This window comes from Salvelinus fontinalis, chromosome 21 (assembly GCF_029448725.1).
Source record: "Salvelinus fontinalis isolate EN_2023a chromosome 21, ASM2944872v1, whole genome shotgun sequence".
NCBI classification, from domain to species: domain Eukaryota; kingdom Metazoa; phylum Chordata; class Actinopteri; order Salmoniformes; family Salmonidae; genus Salvelinus; species Salvelinus fontinalis.
Window position 1 is genome coordinate 6,529,297 of NC_074685.1, and position 20,207 is coordinate 6,549,503.

The following is a 20,207-nucleotide window of genomic DNA, read 5'->3' on the forward strand; positions in this document are numbered from 1 at the left end:
AGCCCTACACAGAGCCCTGGCCTACACAGCCCTACACAGAGCCCTGGCTTACACAGCCCTACACAGAACCCTAGCTTACACAGCCCTACACAGAACCCTAGCTTACACAGCCCTACACAGAGCCCTGGCCTACACAGCCCTACACACCTACACAGCCCTACACAGAAGTGTGTGTGTGTGTGTGTGTGTGTGTGTGTGTGTGTGTGTGTGTGTGTGTGTGTGTGTGTGTGTGTGTGTGTGTGTGTGTGTGTGTGTGTGTGTGTGTGTGTGTGTGTGTGTGTGTGTGTGTGTGTGTGTGTGTGTGTGTGGTGAGAGGTGAAGATAGCAACTGGTTGAGTGGGCAGCTGACTGAAGGTGCTCAGAGGAGAACACAACTGATAGAAAGAGAACGAGAGAGAGGGTGAAGGAGAGGGGAGGGAATGAGGGGAGGGAATGAGATAGAGACAAAGGAAGGCACAAAGTAAGAGAGGATATGTCAGAGAGAAGGAAAGACAAAATAAGAGAGGATAGGTCAGAGAGAAAGAAAAGAGAAAGAAAGACAAAATAAGAGAGGATATGTCAGAGAGAAAGAAAGACAAAATAAGAGAGGATATGTCAGAGAGAAAGAAAGACAAAATAAGAGAGGATATGTCAGAGAGAAAGAAAGACAAAATAAGAGAGGATATGTCAGAGAGAAAGAAAGACAAAATAAGAGAGGATATGTCAGAGAAAGAAAAGAGAAAGAAAGACAAAATAAGAGAGGATATGTCAGAGAGAAAGAAAGACAAAATAAGAGAGAAAGAAAGACAAAATAAGAGAGGATATGTCAGAGAGAAAGAAAAGAGAAAGAAAGACAAAATAAGAGAGGATATGTCAGAGAGAAAGAAAGACAAAATAATAGAGGATATGTCAGTGAGAAAGAAAGACAAAATAAGAGAGGATATGTCAGAGAGAAAGAAAGACAAAATAAGAGAGGATATGTCAGAGAGAAAAAGACAAAATAAGAGAGGATAGGTCAGAGAGAAAGAAAGACAAAATAAGAGAGGATATGTCAGAGAGAAAGAAAGACAAAATAAGAGAGGATATGTCAGAGAGAAAGAAAGACAAAATAAGAGAGAAAGAAAGACAAAATAAGAGAGGATATGTCAGAGAGAAAGAAAAGAGAAAGAAAGACAAAATAAGAGAGGATATGTCAGAGAGAAAAAGACAAAATAAGAGAGGATAGGTCAGAGAGAAAAAGACAAAATAAGAGAGGATATGTCAGAGAGAAAGAAAGACAAAATAAGAGAGGATATGTCAGAGAGAAAAAGACAAAATAAGAGAGGATATGTCAGAGAGAATAAGACAAAATAAGAGAGGATATGTCAGAGAGAAAGAAAGACAAAATAAGAGAGAAAGAAAGACAAAATAAGAGAGGATATGTCAGAGAGAAAGAAAAGAGAAAGAAAGACAAAATAAGAGAGGATATGTCAGAGAGAAGGAAAGACAAAATAAGAGAGGATAGGTCAGAGAGAAAGAAAGACAAAATAAGAGAGGATATGTCAGAGAGAAAGAAAGACAAAATAAGAGAGAAAGAAAGACAAAATAAGAGAGGATATGTCAGAGAGAAAGAAAAGAGAAAGAAAGACAAAATAAGAGAGGATATGTCAGAGAGAAAGCACTGAATCCCCATTTCTCCTTTCCAAGCCACCCTCAACTGTCTACAATCTCTCTCTCATTTTTCTCTTCTACTCCTTGTTGTTCTTCCTCCCCTATGGGTGGTCTGGTCTCCTAACCACTTCCAGATCAATTAGAGAGTGTGTATGTGTGTGTTGAGTTTACAAGGGCACAGAGTGCGAGGCAACAGCTCCTCTCCATATGCCAAGGAACATGACACGCACCTCTTACATCTGACCTCTCCTGCCCTAACAGGCGGACATTTCTACCACACACACACGCACAAAGTATGTAGTTGTGTGGAGAAAAATAATTAAATCAATTCCAGTGGTGATGCATGGTCATACACGACATGGACAAAAGTATGTGAACACTCTTTCAAATTAGTGGATTCAGCTATTTCAGCCTCACCCGTTGCTGACAGGTGTATACAATTGAGCACACAGCCATGCAATCTTCATAGACAAACACTGGCAGTAGGATGGCCCGTACTGAGGAGCTCAGTGACTTTCAACGTGGCACCGTCATAGGATGCCACCTTTCTAACAAGTCAGTTCATCATATTTCTGCCCTGCTAGAGCTGCCCTGGTCAACTCTAAGGGATGTTATTGTGAAGTAGAAACGGCTAGAATAACGGCTTAGCGACAAAGTGGTAGGCCACACAAGCTCACAGAACGGGACCACGTGCTGAAGCACGTAGCGCGTAAAATGTGTCTGTCCTTGGGTGCAACACGCACTACCGAGTTCAAAACTGTCTATATTAGCAACATCATTCCAAGAACTGTTTGTCGGGAGCTTCATGAAATGAGTTTCCATGGCAGAGCAGCCGCACACAAGCCTAACATCACCATGCGCAATGCCAAGCGTTGGCTGGAGTTGTGTAAAGCTTGCCGCCATTGGACTCTGGAGCAGTGGAAATGCGTTCTCTGGAGTGATGAATCACGCTTCACCATCTGGCAGGCCGACGAACAAATCTGGGTTTGGCGGATGCCAGGAGAACGCTACCTGCCCCAATGCATAGTGCCAACTATAAAGTCTGGTGGTGGAGGAATAATGGTCTGGGGCTGTTTTTCATGGTTCGGGTTAGGCCCCTTAGTTCCAGTGAAGGAAAATCTTAACGCTACAGCATACAATGACATTCTAGACAATTCTGTTTGTATTTGTATTTATTAAGGATCTCCATTAGCTCTTGGGGTCGAGCAACATTAAGGCAGGTATATGCAATAAAAATATAACACAACATTACATTTCAAAACACTTTACCCAATACATTTAGTGTGTTCCCTCAAACCACTACTCCCCTATCACATACTTACAACACAACTGTTCTTCCAACTTTGTGGCAACAGTTTGGGGAATGCCCTTTCCTGTTTCAGCATGACAATGCCACTATGCACAAAGCGAGGTCCATACAGAAATGGTTTGTCGAGATCGGTGCAAAGTACGGAGGGATCCTTGATGAAAACCTTCTCCAGACTGCTCAGGACCTCAGCCTGGGGAGAAGGTTCACCTTCCAACAGGACAACGACCCTAAGCCAAGACAATGCAGGAGTGGCTTTGGGACAAACCTCTGAATGTCCTTGAGTGGCCCAGCCAGAGCCCAGGAATCTCTGGAGACCTGAAAATAGTTGTACAGCGACGCTCCCCATCCAACAAGATAAAGCTGAAGAGGATCTGCAGAGAAGAAAGGGAGAAACTTCCCAAATCCAGGTGTGCCAAGCCTGTAGCGTCACACCAAAGAAGACTTGAGGTTGTAATCGCTGTCAAAGGTGCTTCAAAAAAGTACTAAGTGAAGGGTTTGAATACTTACAGTGGAAGTCGGAAGTTTACATTAGGTTGGAGTCATTAAAACTATTTTTCAACCACTCCATAAATGTATTTTTAACAAACTATAGTTTAGCAAGTCGGTTAGGACATCTACTTTGTGCATGACACAAGTAATTTTTCCAACAATTTTTTACAAACAGATTATTTCACTTATAATTCACTGTATCACAATTCCATTGGGTCAGAAGTTTACATACACTAAGATGACTGAGCCTTTAAACAGCTTGGAAAATTTCAGAAAATGATGTCATGGCTTTAGAAGCTTCTGATAGGCTAATTGACATCATTTGAGTCAATTGGAGGTGTACCTGTGGATGTTTTTCAAGGCCTACTTTCAAACTCAGTGCCTCTTTGCTTGACATCATGGGAAAATCAAAAGAAATCAGCCAACACCTCAGAAAATAAATTGTAGATCTCCACAAGTCTGATTCATCCTTGGGAGCAACTTCCAAACGCCTGAAGGCACCACGTTCATCTGTACAAACAATAGTACGCAAGTATAAACACCATGGGACCACGCAGCCGTCATACCGCTCAGGAAGGAGATGCGTTCTGTCTCCTAGAGATGAACGTACTTTGGTGCGAAAAGTGCAACTCAATCGCAGAACAACAGCAAAGGACCTTGTGAAGATGCTGGAGGAAACAGGTACAAAGTATCTATATCTACAGTAAAATGAGTCCAATATCGACATAACCTGAAAGGCCGTTCAGCAAGGAAGAAGCCACTGCTCCAAAACCGCCATTAAAAAATGCCAGACTATGGTTTGCAACTGCACATGGGGACAACGATCATACTTTTTGGAGAAATGTCCTCTGGTCTGATTAAACAAAATAGAACTGTTTGGCCATAATGACCATCGTTATGTTTGGAGGAAAAAGTGGGAGGCTTGCAAGCTGAAGAACACCATCCCAACCGTGAAGCACGGGGGTGGCAGCATCATGTTGTGGGGTGCTTTGCTGCAAGAGGGACTGGTGCACTTCACAAACTAAATGGCATCAAGAGGAAGGAAAATTATGTGGATATATTGAAGCAACATCTCAAGACATCAGTCAGGAAGTTAAAGCTTGGTCGCAAATGGGTCTTCCAAATGGACAATGACCCCAAGCATACTTCCAAAGTTGTAGCAAAATGGATTAAGGACAACTAAGTCAAGGTATTGGAGTGGCCATCACAAAGCCCTGACCTCAATCTTATAGAAAATTGTGGGCAGAACTGAAAAAGCGTGTGCGAGCAAGGAGGCCTACAAATCTGACTCAGTTACACCAGCTCTGTCTGGAGGAATAGGCCAAAATTCACCCAATTTGTTGTGCGAAGCTCGTGGAAGGCTACCCGAAACGTTTGACCTAAGTTAAACAATTTAAAGGCAATGCTACCAAATACTAATTGAGTATATGTAAACTTCTGACCCACTGGGAATGTGATGAAAGAAATAAAATCTGAAATAAATTTTTCTCTCTACTATTATTCTGACATTTCACATTTTTAAAATAAAGTTGTGATCCTAACTGACCTAAGACAGGGAATTTTTACTTGGAATAAATGTCAGTAATTGTGAAAAACTGAGTTTAAATATATTTGGCTAAGGTGTATGTAAACTTCCGACTTCAAATGTATGTAAATATGTTACGTTATTTATACGTTTTTTTAATACATTTGCCTACATTTCTAAAAACCTGTTTTTGCTTTGTCATTATAGGGTATTGTGTGTAGATTGAGGAGGGGAAAAAACAATTTAATCCATTTTAGAATACGGCTGTAACGTAACAAAATGTGGAAAATGTCAAGGGGTCTGAATGCTTTTCGATTGCACTGTACATGCCAATATCTTCGCCACACACCACTCCCATTTTTCTTGTCTGAACATTTAAAACTATATTCAAGACACGTTATCTTCAGACATATTATAGATGCGGGCTTCCCAACTAGGCATATAGGCCTACACGTTTCTGATTTAAAACAAACCACAGCTTTAAAATAAGTTAATGATGCTCTGTGGTGAAGTATTTCAAATGATTTAATTTATTTCTGTATAGTAATTAGGCCTATATAATTTTGGCAAATATATTTAAATTTACTTTAGGCTGCAGTGATTACTGTTACGTCATGTCCTATGTTGAGGCAACTCAACACATTAGGAATTTTATTTTATTGTTTGCCTGCAAATACTTTATTACAAAAGTATTTCGCCTCCCAGTCAATCCACCAAAACACACGCGCACAAACACACACACACACACACACACACACACACACACACACACACACACACACATACACACATACACACATACACACACACACACACACACATACACACACACACACACACACACACACACACACACACACATACACACATACACATACACACACACACACACACACACACACACATACACACACACATACACACACACACACACACACACACACACACACACACACACACACACACACACACATACACACACACACACACACACACACACACACACACACACACACACACATACACACATACACACACACACACTCATATGCACATCCTCCAAAGGCTATTCTTAGCAGCAGCATTCTATTTTTAGCCTGCTGCCGGTTTCCAAACGTTGAACAGGGAGAGATTGGTTCCACAAAGAGAGCTGGAGTTCCACTGGGGCTGTGTGTGTGTGTTCTAATTGATGAGCCTTACTGAGAGCTTCAGTTGTTTTCAATCTACAACACAGACACACACACCATAGAATGGAGTGAAATAGGGTTAGTAGAAGAGGGGTGAGGAATGCAGGAGTTCTAAGAGTTATAAATAGCCATTATCCTGGGCCTCCTGCACCAAATACAACAAGCACAAATACAGAACACACACACGCGCCCCCACACACATGCGTGTGCGCGCACACACACACACACACACACACACACACACACACACACACACACACACACACACACACACACTTCGTTATGGAAAGAAAACAACCCAGACAAAGGAGTGTCTCTTCTGCTCCATTCAGGGTTTCACAGCTAGGTCATCTTTGACCATGTTTATCAATACAGAGACAGGGACTGAAAAATATCTGTCGTTCTGCCCCTGAACAAGGCAGTTAGCCCACTGTTCCCCGGTAGGCTGTCATTGCCTAGTTAAATAAAGGTTAAAAAATTTAAAAAAGAGTGAGAGATAGAAAGGCTTGCATGTGAGAGAGGAGAGAAACAGAGTGAGAGGAGGAGAGATAGAAAGGCTTGCATGTGAGAGAGGAGAGAAACAGAGTGAGAGGAGGAGAGATAGAAAGGCTTGTATGTGAGAGAGGAGAGAAACAGAGTGAGAGGAGGAGAGATAGAAAGGCTTGCATGTGAGAGAGGAGAGAAACAGAGTGAGAGGAGGAGAGATAGAAAGGCTTGCATGTGAGAGAGGAGAGAAACAGAGTGAGAGGAGGAGAGATAGAAAGGCTTGCATGTGAGAGAGTAGAGAAACAGAGTGAGAGGAGGAGAGATAGAAAGGCTTGCATGTGAGAGAGGAGAGAAACAGAGTGAGAGGAGGAGAGATAGAAAGGCTTGCATGTGAGAGAGGAGAGAAACAGAGTGAGAGGAGGAGAGATAGAAAGGCTTGCATGTGAGAGAGGAGAGAAACAGAGTGAGAGGAGGAGAGATAGAAAGGCTTGCATGTGAGAGAGGAGAGAAACAGAGTGAGAGGAGGAGAGATAGAAAGGCTTGCATGTGAGAGAGGAGAGAAACAGAGTGAGAGGAGGAGAGATAGAAAGGCTTGCATGTGAGAGAGGAGAGAAACAGAGTGAGAGGAGGAGAGATAGAAAGGCTTGCATGTGAGAGAGGAGAGAAACAGAGTGAGAGGAAGAGGAGAGATAGAAAGGCTTGCATGTGAGAGGAGAGAAACAGAGTGAGAGGAGGAGAGATAGAAAGGCTTGCATGTGAGAGAGGACAGAAACAGAGTGAGAGGAGGAGAGATAGAAAGGCTTGCATGTGAGAGAGGACAGAAACAGAGTGAGAGGAGGAGGAGAGATAGAAAGGCTTGCATGTGAGAGAGGAGAGAAACAGAGTGAGAGGAGAGATAGAAAGGCTTGCATGTGAGAGAGGAGAGAAACAGAGTGAGAGGAGGAGAGATAGAAAGGCTTGCATGTGAGAGAGGAGAGAAACAGAGTGAGAGGAGGAGGAGATAGAAAGGCTTGCATGTGAGAGAGGAGAGAAACAGAGTGAGAGGAGGAGAGATAGAAAGGCTTGCATGTGAGAGAGGAGAGAAACAGAGTGAGAGGAGGAGGAAAAGACCCATCATCATTGATCTGTCTTCCAGAAGACACCTACACACTCGGGGTCAGCGAGGAAACAGGAGAGGAGAGGACATTTGTTGAGAGGGATTAGGAAGAGCATATTGAGATTATAGTAATGAGTGATAGGATTACAGTAGATTAACATAGATTATATGCTGCTGCTGGCTGACTGACCAAAAAGTGGGACAGGTGGAGAGGGACATCAGCTATCAGGCCAAAACCACCCCCTTATGGACCTCTGACATACAGTATCGACCACCAGACTCATTTTAAATGTGGAATATTTGAGCAGTGCTTGATGTATTTAGTTTGCCTGGTTTACAATGGAACCAATGGAATATTCCCAATACTGGGCTGCATATCTTATACTTTCCCCATTCCCACACAGAAACATCCCCCTCTGCACTCTATCAAGCTCAGCCTGTTTTCCCACTACTCCCAAAGGGAGGCTCATGGCCTGTGTTGGAACACACATCTTTCACTGGAAGACCATAACCACTGTCCTCCAAGCCGCTACAGATTCCCGTCAGCGATCCAGAGACTAAATCCAACGCACCTGTCCTTTGAACTCTGATACCTAACCCCTGACCCCTAACCTCTGACCTCGGTCACATGGACCATGGTCCGATGGCTGGCCCTGAAGAGGGTTGAATGGGGACGTTGGACATGTGTGTGTGAGGAGACACCAGACTTGTTCTCCTAACACCATTGCATAACTCCAGGCTGGCCGACTGAGACTCAGCCATGCACATGTTAGCCTCCCTGATTCCTTAGCCAAACACACACACACACACATGTATTACACTAGCTGTATTACACTAGCTGTATTACACTAGCTGTATTACACTAGCTGTTCATTCAACCAACTGAAGTTTTGACTTGTAACCAGTCCTTATGGGCCTGAGTGTCTACTGCTTTTCAATCACATTTCCACCAGTGAAACCATGTTGGTGAACTAGTCTGCAATACAGTGTGTGGGACTCACTTCCACAATGTCGGAGTTAGTCCTGCTCTCGTGAGGTTCGTTGTACTCTGTGTATTTGAGCAGGACCTTGTCCATGTCAGTGCTGGCGTACTGGAGCAGCTTGTTGGTGCTGTTGAAGATGATGAGGGCAATCTCACAGTCACACAGAACACTCAGCTCATACGCCTTCTTCATCAGGCCAAACTTCCTCTTGGTGAATGTCACCTGGAGAGGGAGAGAGAGAGGGAGAGGGAGAGGAAGAGAGAGAGAAGAAAAGAGAGGGAGAGGGAGAGGGAGAGCGAGAGAGAGAGAGAGAGAGAGAGAGAGAGAGAGAGAGAGAGAGAGAGAGCGAGAGAGAGAGAGAGAGAGAGAGAGAGAGAGAGAGAGAGAGAGAGAGAGAGAGAGAAAGAGAGAGAAAGGGGGAGAGAGAGAGGGGACGAGAGAGAGAGGTAGAGAGAGGGGGAGAGAGAGGGGAAGAGAGAGAGAGAGAGAGAGAGAGAGGTAGAGAGAGAGAGGTAGAGAGAGAGGGGGAAGAGAGAGAGGTAGAGAGAGAGAGGGGAAGAGAGAGAGGTAGAGAGAGAGAGGTAGAGAGAGAGAGAGAGAGGAAGAGAGAGAGGTAGAGAGAGAGAGAGAGAGGGGAAGAGAGAGAGAGAGAGAGGGGAAGAGAGAGAGAGAGAGGTAGAGAGAGAAAGGGGAAGAGAGAGAAGGAGAGAGAGAGAGAGAGAGGGGGAGAGAGATAGGGGAAGAGAGAGAGAGGGAGAGAGAGAGAGAGGGGAAGAGAGAGGGAGGGAGAGAGAGGGGGAGAGGGAGAGTGTACAGTGTATACTGTAAGTGAACTGTTGCATGTACGTATGTTGGCCTGCGTGTTGACAATAGACTATATAGAAAATCCAGTAAGTATGTAAGGTATGTATGTAAGGTATGTATGTATCTATGTATGTGAGGTATGTATGCACATATGTAAGGTATGTATGAATGTATGTAAGGTATGTGTGTACATATGTAAGATATGTATGAATGTATGTAAGGTATGTGTGTACATATGTAAGATATGTATGAATGTATGTAAGGTATGTGTGTACATATGTAAGATTTGTATGTACATATGTAAGTGTGCTCTTGCACTCTGATGTTGCCTTCTAAACCCCCCCTGAGGGGAATACTTAAACTGAGAGACAAACAGACAGACTGTGACAGTAATGTTAACATTTAGATAGAATCTAATTATGGAGGCTGGCGCCCTTGGCCATTACTGCTTAACTTGAGACTGACTGTAAGTCACTATCACATTAGGATACATAGATATGGGCACAGAATCACTGTCTCTATTACAATGTCACAATCAGAACACTGAGGAAGAAATGTGAGGCTGGTCACTGTATGGATAACCACCCACACACCCACCCACACCCACACACACACCCACACCCACCCACACCCACACCCACACACACCCACACCCACACACCCACCCACACCCACACACACCCACACCCACCCACACACACGAGTGCTCACAAGCAAGGACTCTTAACACACACACACACACACACACACAATAACACACACAACAACACACACAGAGGACAGAGAGAACAGGGAGGTCATCCCAGCTCTAGGGGTCAGGAAGCACATGTTAGTGCATTTCCTGTCATAACAGGAAAAGAGGAACCACTGCCCCACAACACACACACTCCTCAAAATGCCTCTGTCTCTACTTCCTGCCCACCTAGTTGTCTGCAGGTGTGGGAGTGTTGGGGCTTGTATGTGTGTGTGACCATTATTTGGAGAAAGCTCAGTGTTCATTTACCTGTCTGTTACGTTCATCCATAATCCGTGCTATCTGGATCTTTTTCCTCCCCATCTTCTCTCCTTCTCTTTCTTTCCTATCCCAGAAGTCCTGTTCTTCTTCTCTTTCTTTCCTATCACAGAAGTCCTGTTCTTCTTCTCTTTCTTTCCTATCCCAGAAGTCCTGTTCTTCTTCTCTTTCTTTCCTATCCCAGAAGTCCTGTTCTTCTTCTCTTTCTTTCCTATCCCAGAAGTCCTGTTCTTCTTCTCTTTCTTTCCTATCCCAGAAGTCCCGTTCTTCTTCTCTTTCTTTCCTATCCCAGAAGTCCTGTTCTTCTTCTCTTTCTTTCCTATCCCAAAAGTCCTGCTCTTCTTCTCTTGTCTTCCAAATCCTCACAGCAGTATTCTCTCGATTCTTCTTCTCTCAATACCTCTGGCATTCACTCCTTAAAGAGATAGAGAGAGAGAAATCAGTTAAAATGCCATCAAACACACACAGTAGTCCTTGTGGAGCGGTCATAGAGAATGGTTCAACTATGTTTGTGTAGAAGTAAATAGCTGATCATTCAACAGGTTGACCTGAGAGAGGAGAATAACTCACTGATTAAGACTTACAGCTCATCTCTACCACACAACTCAGTTCAAAACACCACATCTCATTCATAATCAGAGAGATGGCATTTGCTTCCCACTGAAGAAATGCTAGATAGAAAAACATGGCACAAGAAAAAAATGATATGTTCGCATCATGCTACAGAATATTATGAGAAATGTTAGTGTTGTTGGTTTGACTTTACTGTCTGCTTTATGATGTCCCAAAACCCTGTTTGCATTTTACATTACATCATATTCTATTAGAATGTTGACATCACATCATATTCTATTAGAATGTTGACATCACATCATATTCTATTAGAATGTCGACATCACATCATATTCTATTAGAATGTTGACATCACATCATATTCTATTAGAATGTTGACATCACATCATATTCTATTAGAATGTTGACATCACATCATATTCTATTAGAATGTTGACATCACATCATATTCTATTAGAATGTTGACATCACATCATATTCTATTAGAATGTTGACATCACATCATATTCTATTAGAATGTTGACATCACATCATATTCTATTAGAATGTTGACATCACATCATATTCTATTAGAATGTTGACCTCACATCATATTCTATTAGAATGTTGACATCACATCATATTCTATTAGAATGTTGACATCACATCATATTCTATTAGAATGTTGACATTCACATCATATTCTATTAGAATGTTGACATCACATCATATTCTATTAGAATGTTGACATCACATCATATTCTATTAGAATGTTGACATCACATCATATTCTATTAGAATGTTGACATCACATCATATTCTATTAGAATGTTGACATCACATCATATTCTATTAGAATGTTGACATTCACATCATATTCTATTAAAATGTTGACATCACATCATATTCTATTAGAATGTTGACATCACATCATATTCTATTAGAATGTCGACATCACATCATATTCTATTAGAATGTTGACATCACATCATATTCTATTAGAATGTTGACCTCACATCATATTCTATTAGAATGTTGACCTCACATCATATTCTATTAGAATGTCGACATCACATCATATTCTATTAGAATGTCGACATCACATCATATTCTATTAGAATGTCGACATCACATCATATTCTATTAGAATGTCGACATCACATCATATTCTATTAGAATGTCGACATCACATCATATTCTATTAGAATGTCGACATCACATCATATTCTATTAGAATGTTGACATCACATCATATTCTATTAGAATGTCGACATCACATCATATTCTATTAGAATGTTGACATCACATCATAATCTATTAGAATGTTGACATCACATCATATTCTATTAGAATTTTGACATTTACATAATTTCTCGATCCAAAACACATCCAGCACAGTACAAGTCCAGGTGAGGAGTCCTGTTTGTTGTCACCTGTCACCTGTGCCTTGTGTGACTTGGCACAAAGGATCTGAAGGATTCAGTCCACAGCTTATTGTGTAACAATAAGCCACTGCGGGTTACACACACACACCTAATCGAGCACACCTGAGTTTTTTTTACAGGACCAGCAATACCCCCTCCCCTTATCCATGACCCCTGACCTCTAACCCTATCTCTATCATAACCTATTGACATATACATTATAATAACTATGGGGGGGACGAGTCCAGTATCCTCTGAAGGGAGTGAGTGTGCCATATTCTCTCCTCATCCCTCCATCCCTCCGTGTGTTAATCAGGGCTCTCTCGAGAGGAAACAGAGAGAAGAAATGGAGGGAGATACATTGTACTTCAAAGGGAAAGTGATAACTCATAAGTTAAACTTTTGTGGGTACACGCGCGTGTGTGTCTGTGTCTGTGTGTGTGTATCCTGCTGTCTCCCTGGCCAATAGGCTCTTTAAGATCCTCTTAAGTAGCTAGACACAAGTAGAGCCAACATGGCTTATAGCGTCTGACACACACGCACGCACGCACGCACGCACGCACGCACACACACACACACACACACACACACACACACACACAGTTACCAGCTTACAGTCAGAGGCAGAAGCATGGCTGAAGGAATGTGAGGAGAAAGGGAGGAGAAAGGGAGGGGGGAGATAGAGAGAGAGAGAAAAAGAAAGAGATCACAGGTTTGTCAATGACATGACAACGAGTAAGGTGTTGGGTTTTTACTTTATCTTCTATAACGTTATTTGAATGTTTGGCTTGTTAAATGTGATACGCTGTGTGTAACGTCCATTTGTATAGTTTACTTCGCTACTTGAGTCATCTTTTTCTGCTCTCTCTCTCCATGCTGCTTTCCACACAGACCTAGCCCTGCCCCCTGTCCCTCAAGGTGCACATTTGTGTTCCTCAACCACGAGACACTTGCGTTCAGTCTGCGTGGTCAATGACGATGCAGTTTTCACTTTGCTTCTTAATATAAATAAACTAGCTTGATAAAATTACACAAACAGCTAGTTTGTCTTTTCTTAGCAAGTTGGGCCAAAATCTTGTTAGCCGCTATTGCTACTGCTAATTGCTAGCTAGCTAATAAATGTACTGATTCAGAGCAAATGTAATTAGCTATACAGCTTGATAATACGATTGACGGTATGACGTATTTGAAGGTAAGTTTTTGAATAGCTAAAGCAGAAACAGACTTGTAACCAGGCTGTCATCAAGCATTTCGCTACACTTGCAATAACAACAACATCTGCTAGCCATGTGTATGTGACCAATCAAATTTGATTTGATCATAACTCCTATCACAACATACAACATACCATCCCTAACCCCTAACCCCTATCCCCTATGTGGTGATCTGAGAGGATTTGATAGGTAACGACAGCTCCAGAGTGCCACAACGTACCAACCCTGACTAGACCTTCTTCCACTGCAAACCAACCATTCCAGTGTTATTTTTTTTACTTGCTATATTGTATTTACTTCGCCACCATGGCCTTTTTATATATTTTTTACTTATTTATATATATATTTTGTTTGCCTTCACCTCCCTTATCTCACCTCACTTGCTCATATTGTATATGGACTTATTTTCACTGTATTATTGACTGTATGTTTGTTTTACTCCATGTGTAACTATGTGTTGTTGTATGTGTCGAACTGCTTTGCTTTATCTTGGCCAGGTCGCAATTGTAAATGAGAACGTGTTCTCAATTTGCCTACCTGGTTAAATAAAGGTGAAATAAATAAAAAATAAATAAAAGAGGAGAATAGAGCAGATCTGGACAGACTCCCCAGTAGACTGACCAACAAAGGCACATTTTACACACAGCTCTTCTACACAGTATCTGCCAGCACCAGATATAATCAAGCTAGCTAGGACATAATATTGAATTAAAACAAGCACCAACATGCCAACCAGGATACATTTAAACTTCTGTGCTCTCATTCAGTCATTTAGTCATGCAGACAGTGAGGCTGTTTCAGGAAACACCATATTTCTCTGCTTTGGAGTAAATATAGAACATTCCTTGTCAAGCCAACTCAGCATTCTATCAAACCTGGAAGTTTATATGTGTGTGTTAGTTAGATGTTTTCCCAGCATGTGTGTTCCCTCCAAGAGGACGTGACGTAGAGCCTGTAAACCAAACCAGGATGACGGCAGGTTTCCACCCGATTTCCCCTCGACGTGCGCACACGCACACACACACACACACACACACACACACACACACACACACACACACACACACACACACACACACACACACACACACACACACACACACACACACACACACACACACACACACTTCCTCCTCTATGAATAGCCGAAATGTAAACCAGCGGTGCTCCAAAAATAAAATAATTAACTTCATACCACAAACAAAGTGGAGCTGCCTGTATTTAGTTCACACTGAGACAGAGAGACAAACATACTTGAGAACTACAGAGCAGAGATGGACCAATGCCATACAGCACTGTCCTCATTTACCCTAACTAACCTCCTTAACACCCACATTCACAATAATCACAGTACCCCTTCTCTGTCACAAACATAAACACACCATAGCCGTGAAGATGATTCAGAGTCCTCATTTACCCCCATACTATACATGTATGTGTGTGTGTGTGTATTCTGGGGCAAGAGAAGGACAGACAGAAGGACCAGAGCAGAAACAGACTGGCCGTAGGGAATTTCAGGCAAATGCCAGATGGGCTGGTCCATCTTTATCCCAGTGGGCCGGTGTAAATAATGGGTTTTGTGCAGAATGATCATTATGGCTAATAATGGGGACCTCAAGTAAAGAAATCTACATGCCAGTGTCAGAGGGGCAAGGGTAGGGGAGTAGGTGGGTTAGACAGATGGGTACCGGGCAGGGGGCAGATAGAGGATGGGAGGGCTAGTGGGCTGGGGCGGTGGGGTGGGGTGGACATAGCCGAGTCTCAGTGTGGTGGCAGGCTGGCAGTCATTCGCAGCCCCCAGACATAGAGTCTGTGTCAACTTCAACACTGCGCAATGAGCCCTGCAAATAAAACATGTCAAAACATCTAGTTGTTCTATCACTTTGTCAGGAAGAGTATAAGAAGAAAAGGACATGACTTGGTGTCCTACAGCCCTACCAAGTTGGCCAGTAGATGCTTTCTACGTCACCGTGTTCACCCTATTCTGCACTATGGCCACATGACCCACTATAAATACTTCAGACTAGAGGAGACTAGAGTGGGGGGAAGTTTCTGAATAACACTACTGATTAACACTACTGTAGCTTCAGGCAACAAGCAGACAAAGACTCCTCTGTATTAGACTCTATAACTGGAGGATGGAGGATGCAACACTAAGTAACTAGATTGTTTTACGGCAGTGGCAGATGACATTGCACTCACTAGAACACAAGCGTTGGGGCAAAATCCAGGCATGTCAGAGACTGGCTTATGAGACAGGGGGCTCAGAGTTAAAGCGGCAATCAGCAGTAGAAACAATAACAAAGCAGTCTGATGGGTTCTGATGGGCTACGACAGTTGAACTAATTATTAACTTATAAGTCCAAAAATGTATGTAGCAAATGCTGATTGACCCTTTAAGGGTCAATCATCACATCCTCTGCCATGTACATTTAAATAAACAACATGTTTGGGTTGTGATTTAATCAGGTCTGCCTGTGGTGAAGAGAGAAGTGGGTGAGGCCCACAGTGTTTTCTGGTTTACTACCTCGTTAACCTCCAGCCAATCAGCACAATTGCACGATTAAGTGCAATTAAGATTAAGACAATCAATTGATCAAGTAGAATGCTAGCGATAAACTAAAACCGTCAGGACTGTGGAACTCTAGGGTCTGTGTTGTGCACCCCTGCCCAGACATGTGTTCCCACTCCCAGCCATGTGTTGGTCCATAAAGCTGAGACGTGGCTGGCAGGTGAGGCTGGTTTTTAGTCTTTAATCCACCTGTAACCCCAGAGACCTGAGCTGATCTCTCTGGCTCAATGGGCAAGACACCGACACTAGAGGCTTATCCAGAGGAGAGGAGCCAAGGATCAGGTCAGGTGTGTTAGTGCTGGGCTGGAACATAAGCCTACACACACTGTAGCTCTCCAGGTGGACCTAAGGGGCAGGGCTGGAGACTGCTAAAGACATCCCTCTGGGCCACACACACTGCTCTAGCCTGTTATCATGGCCATCATGCCCTGGATGCACAAGCCCCTTACTTGCATTGGTAGCCTACACTGAAAAATATAATAGATTGTTTATTTTCTCAAAATTGCTTTGAATATACTGAAAATGTAAGTGCATGGCCTCTGCCTGTAACATGTATAAATGTAGTGAGCTCAATCAACTTCAAATTGACATGAAGACAATACTTGATATGAATAAACAAGCCTATATAATTCACATTTATCTCACTAGGCGGTTTTATACTCTATGAAGAACATGGTTTTCCCTTATTACGCATCTATTACAGCCTCGTAATGACAGACGCATGTTATGCGTCGAGTTTGGAGAGCAAACACTGCTATCTGTCAATAGCGCAAACTGTACCTACTGCATAAACTTTCTAAACGAATATAATAAATGAACCACCGTAGAGGCGTGGACACACTTACTTTACGACTCATGAGGCTGCTCTGTCCGATATTCGTGTGCGTTACGGCGGGCGTTTTCACAAGGCTTGTCCGGTTGAACTGTACAGGGGAAAGTCCTCGAGCCCGTTCAGAAAAGGGAATTCACTTTAAATCCGGAACGGCAATAGCCTACTATTTATCATGAATAAAAACACAGCGCTGGAACAGGCAGACAACTAGCAAAAGTAAAACTCTCCGCTCCAGGTTTGAATGAAGAGGAAGAATCCACTGACCAGTGCTACGCAGGTTCTCAGTGTGAGTGAGTGCGTGAGTGATGTCCCCGGGGAGGGAAAGGAGGACGAGAAGGAAACTGGGATTATCCCGTTAATGTTTGTTTCCCATCGGTAATGTGCGACACTTCCACCGCTCTTGCTTTGTCTCTTTCTCTCTGTCTGTCTCTCTCTCTCCTTCTTTACTCCCTCTCACACACGCGATCCCAGAACACGTTTCTATGATGAATGCTCTGGCGGGCGGCACACACACACTACTCACCACTGCTGCCAGTCTGTCTGACGTATGTTCAGTCAACACATGTGCCAAATAAATAAACCACCCGAGTCGGAGTAGAGATACATTTCCATTCTGGTTTAGCATGCTGAGAAAACTTTGATCTCTTACCATTCAATCACTTGCACATGTCCTTCTGTTCCATCAAAGCCTCAGACGTTCTACATGCGTTTCAGTATTCGTTTCTGTCTCTAGGTTTGGCTTTATCTCAATCTCTCGCTCTCGTGTGTGTTTCAGTCCGCTGTCTTAGTCTTTCTGTCGGTCTGTGTCTGAGTGTTCTATCAGGGTGGTCTCTAAGGGCACCAGGTCCATAGGTTTACAGCGCACCTGGGAGAGACATACAGGAGAGATACAGTATGAGACTGGGTCTGGTGCTAATATCACAGATTCATATGTAGTTTATGGACACACGGCCAATTCAGACAGCGAGACACCTGCTTTTAATCATAACACGAATAATTCAACCCAAAATGAACTTACATTTTCAGTGAGTAATGTACTCTCCCTGACCTGAAATACACAGGGCAAACAGAAAGTATGAAGTATTGGTCTGGAGCTCACTGGAGCTCTACAGTGGAAGCTATTAGAACTGCACCTGTTTACTAGAACTGTAGTGTTGGATGGACTTACAAAATGTCCTACTACTCTACAGCAGTAGACTACTTCTATCTGCTCCAACCCACTTTGCAGCTCACACAAACACACCACACACACACAAGCAAATAGACGATCTCTGGGGAGTGTTTTTACTGCAAATATGTTCCCTTTGTGTATGTCCCATGGGGGTCTAGTGTGTTCCTGTTGTGTATGTCCCATGGGGGTCTAGTGTGTTCCCTTTGTGTATGTCCCATGGGGGTCTAGTGTGTTCCCGTTGTGTATGTCCCATGGGGGTCTAGTGTGTTCCTGTTGTGTATGTCCCATGGGGGTCTAGTGTGTTCCTGTTGTGTATGTCCCATGGGGGTCTAGTGTGTTCCTGTTGTGTATGTCCCATGGGGGTCTAGTTTGGTCATTAGTGGTCTAGTGGACCACCCAGAGCGTTACACCTGCTATGAATAATGGATGAGCCTGAAGCAGACAGAAATATGGTTCCTTTTGTTGTGTTACAGGATCCTGTTTCACTGACGGACCGGCAGCATGGAAAAACTGCTGTACAATCATCAAACTGCTAGGATTATACACCCTGAGAAAAGATGCTGCTGCGTACGTATGCATCTCACCTGACAAGCCTGCTGTCATTGTTCCCTGTCACTTCCATCACTCTTGCTGACACACATATACTGTTCTCTCGCACGCACGCACGCACGCACACCACACACACACACACACACACACACACACACACACACACACACACACACACACACACACACACACACACACACACACACACACACACACACACACCACACACACCACACACAATTTACCTCTTATTTATGTGAGACAGGCCTGTTAACAACAAAGGCACAGTAATTCCAGTAGCATTTTAACAACAATGAAAGCATGTCTCAACAAGCTGAGTATAATATGAGGGGGTATTTCAAAGCATGCTTTCAACTCATGGTCCATAGGAAGTTTATACATTTATTCTCTCCTCCATCCATTTACTCATAGGCACACATACTCTCTCGCACACACACACACACACACACAAACACACGTGGCATGTAGCGCCCTGGTTCTGAGGCCAGAGTGTATGGCAGCGTTAGGGCAGTACCACCAGATATATTTTAAGCTCAGATACACTCTAGAGAATTTCAGCATGGACACACCGCAATCACACAGTACTGTAGTGATAGCCAGTCAGACAGTGGCTAACAGTAGCAATGGAATTGTTGCAGTGTAATTGTATACAGTAGTTAGTCTTCCAGAATCTACACCATAAGCCCTGCCTGTCAGGGATGTGACATGACCAACTAGACTGTAACGACGCAAGAGATCACAAGGTAAAGGCTACACTAAAGGCGTAAGGCTACTTATGATAAATACAGTCTAAATTTGTAAAAATACAAATACAACCTATTGTACTGTATCACACAGTAGACTGTCAGCCATGGTTATAACTTAAAGACCAGTTTCATAACAAAATACATTTCTTCAAGGTAATTAGGAATTAAGCAAGAGGGGTCGTTCCATGTCATTTCAGCAACCCATGACACCCACCATCTCAGATTGTTCTGAAATAATTTCTGTAGTTAGAAACAGATAAGATTAGCATTCCTGCAACATTATTTTGTTTAAATATAATTTGGTCTTTGAGAAATTAAGCTAATTGATTGCACCCAAATTGGCCATTTAAATTGATAGGATTCATGTAATATTCAATAAATATAGAACCTAACATCCTATTTGGACCAAACTTTTTTCTAACAATGAGTAAGACATGAGGAATCCAAGGAAATGGTAAAAAGCCACCCACGGACCACCCACAACCCACGCTAATCCCACCCCAACAACGAGTATACAGTATCAGTTCTCTCTGTCTGACATGTAGTATGAAGCCACAGCTTGTAGTATTGTTTCTTCATCCTATGTAATGTATTCTCAGTGAATTT

At 42.9% G+C, this 20,207-nt stretch overlaps 1 protein-coding gene across 4 annotated transcripts in view; it reads right to left on the minus strand.

Moving 5' to 3' along the window:
- LOC129818089 (myocyte-specific enhancer factor 2A-like) overlaps positions 1–10,904 on the minus strand; it is a 27,918-nt gene extending 17,014 nt beyond the window's left edge. For 3 of the 4 annotated variants that reach the window (XM_055873652.1, XM_055873649.1, XM_055873650.1), the window contains exons 1-2: positions 10,512–10,655; positions 8,723–8,926 (exon numbers count right to left, since the gene is read on the minus strand). In XM_055873652.1, the coding sequence (XP_055729627.1) occupies positions 8,723–8,926; positions 10,512–10,565 (258 nt within the window). In that variant the 5' untranslated portion in view covers positions 10,566–10,655. Of the gene's footprint in view, positions 1–8,722; positions 8,927–10,511 lie in introns of all 4 variants that reach the window. The other variant, XM_055873651.1, reaches the window with a different exon arrangement.
- Between the last annotated feature and the right edge of the window lie 9,303 nt (positions 10,905–20,207).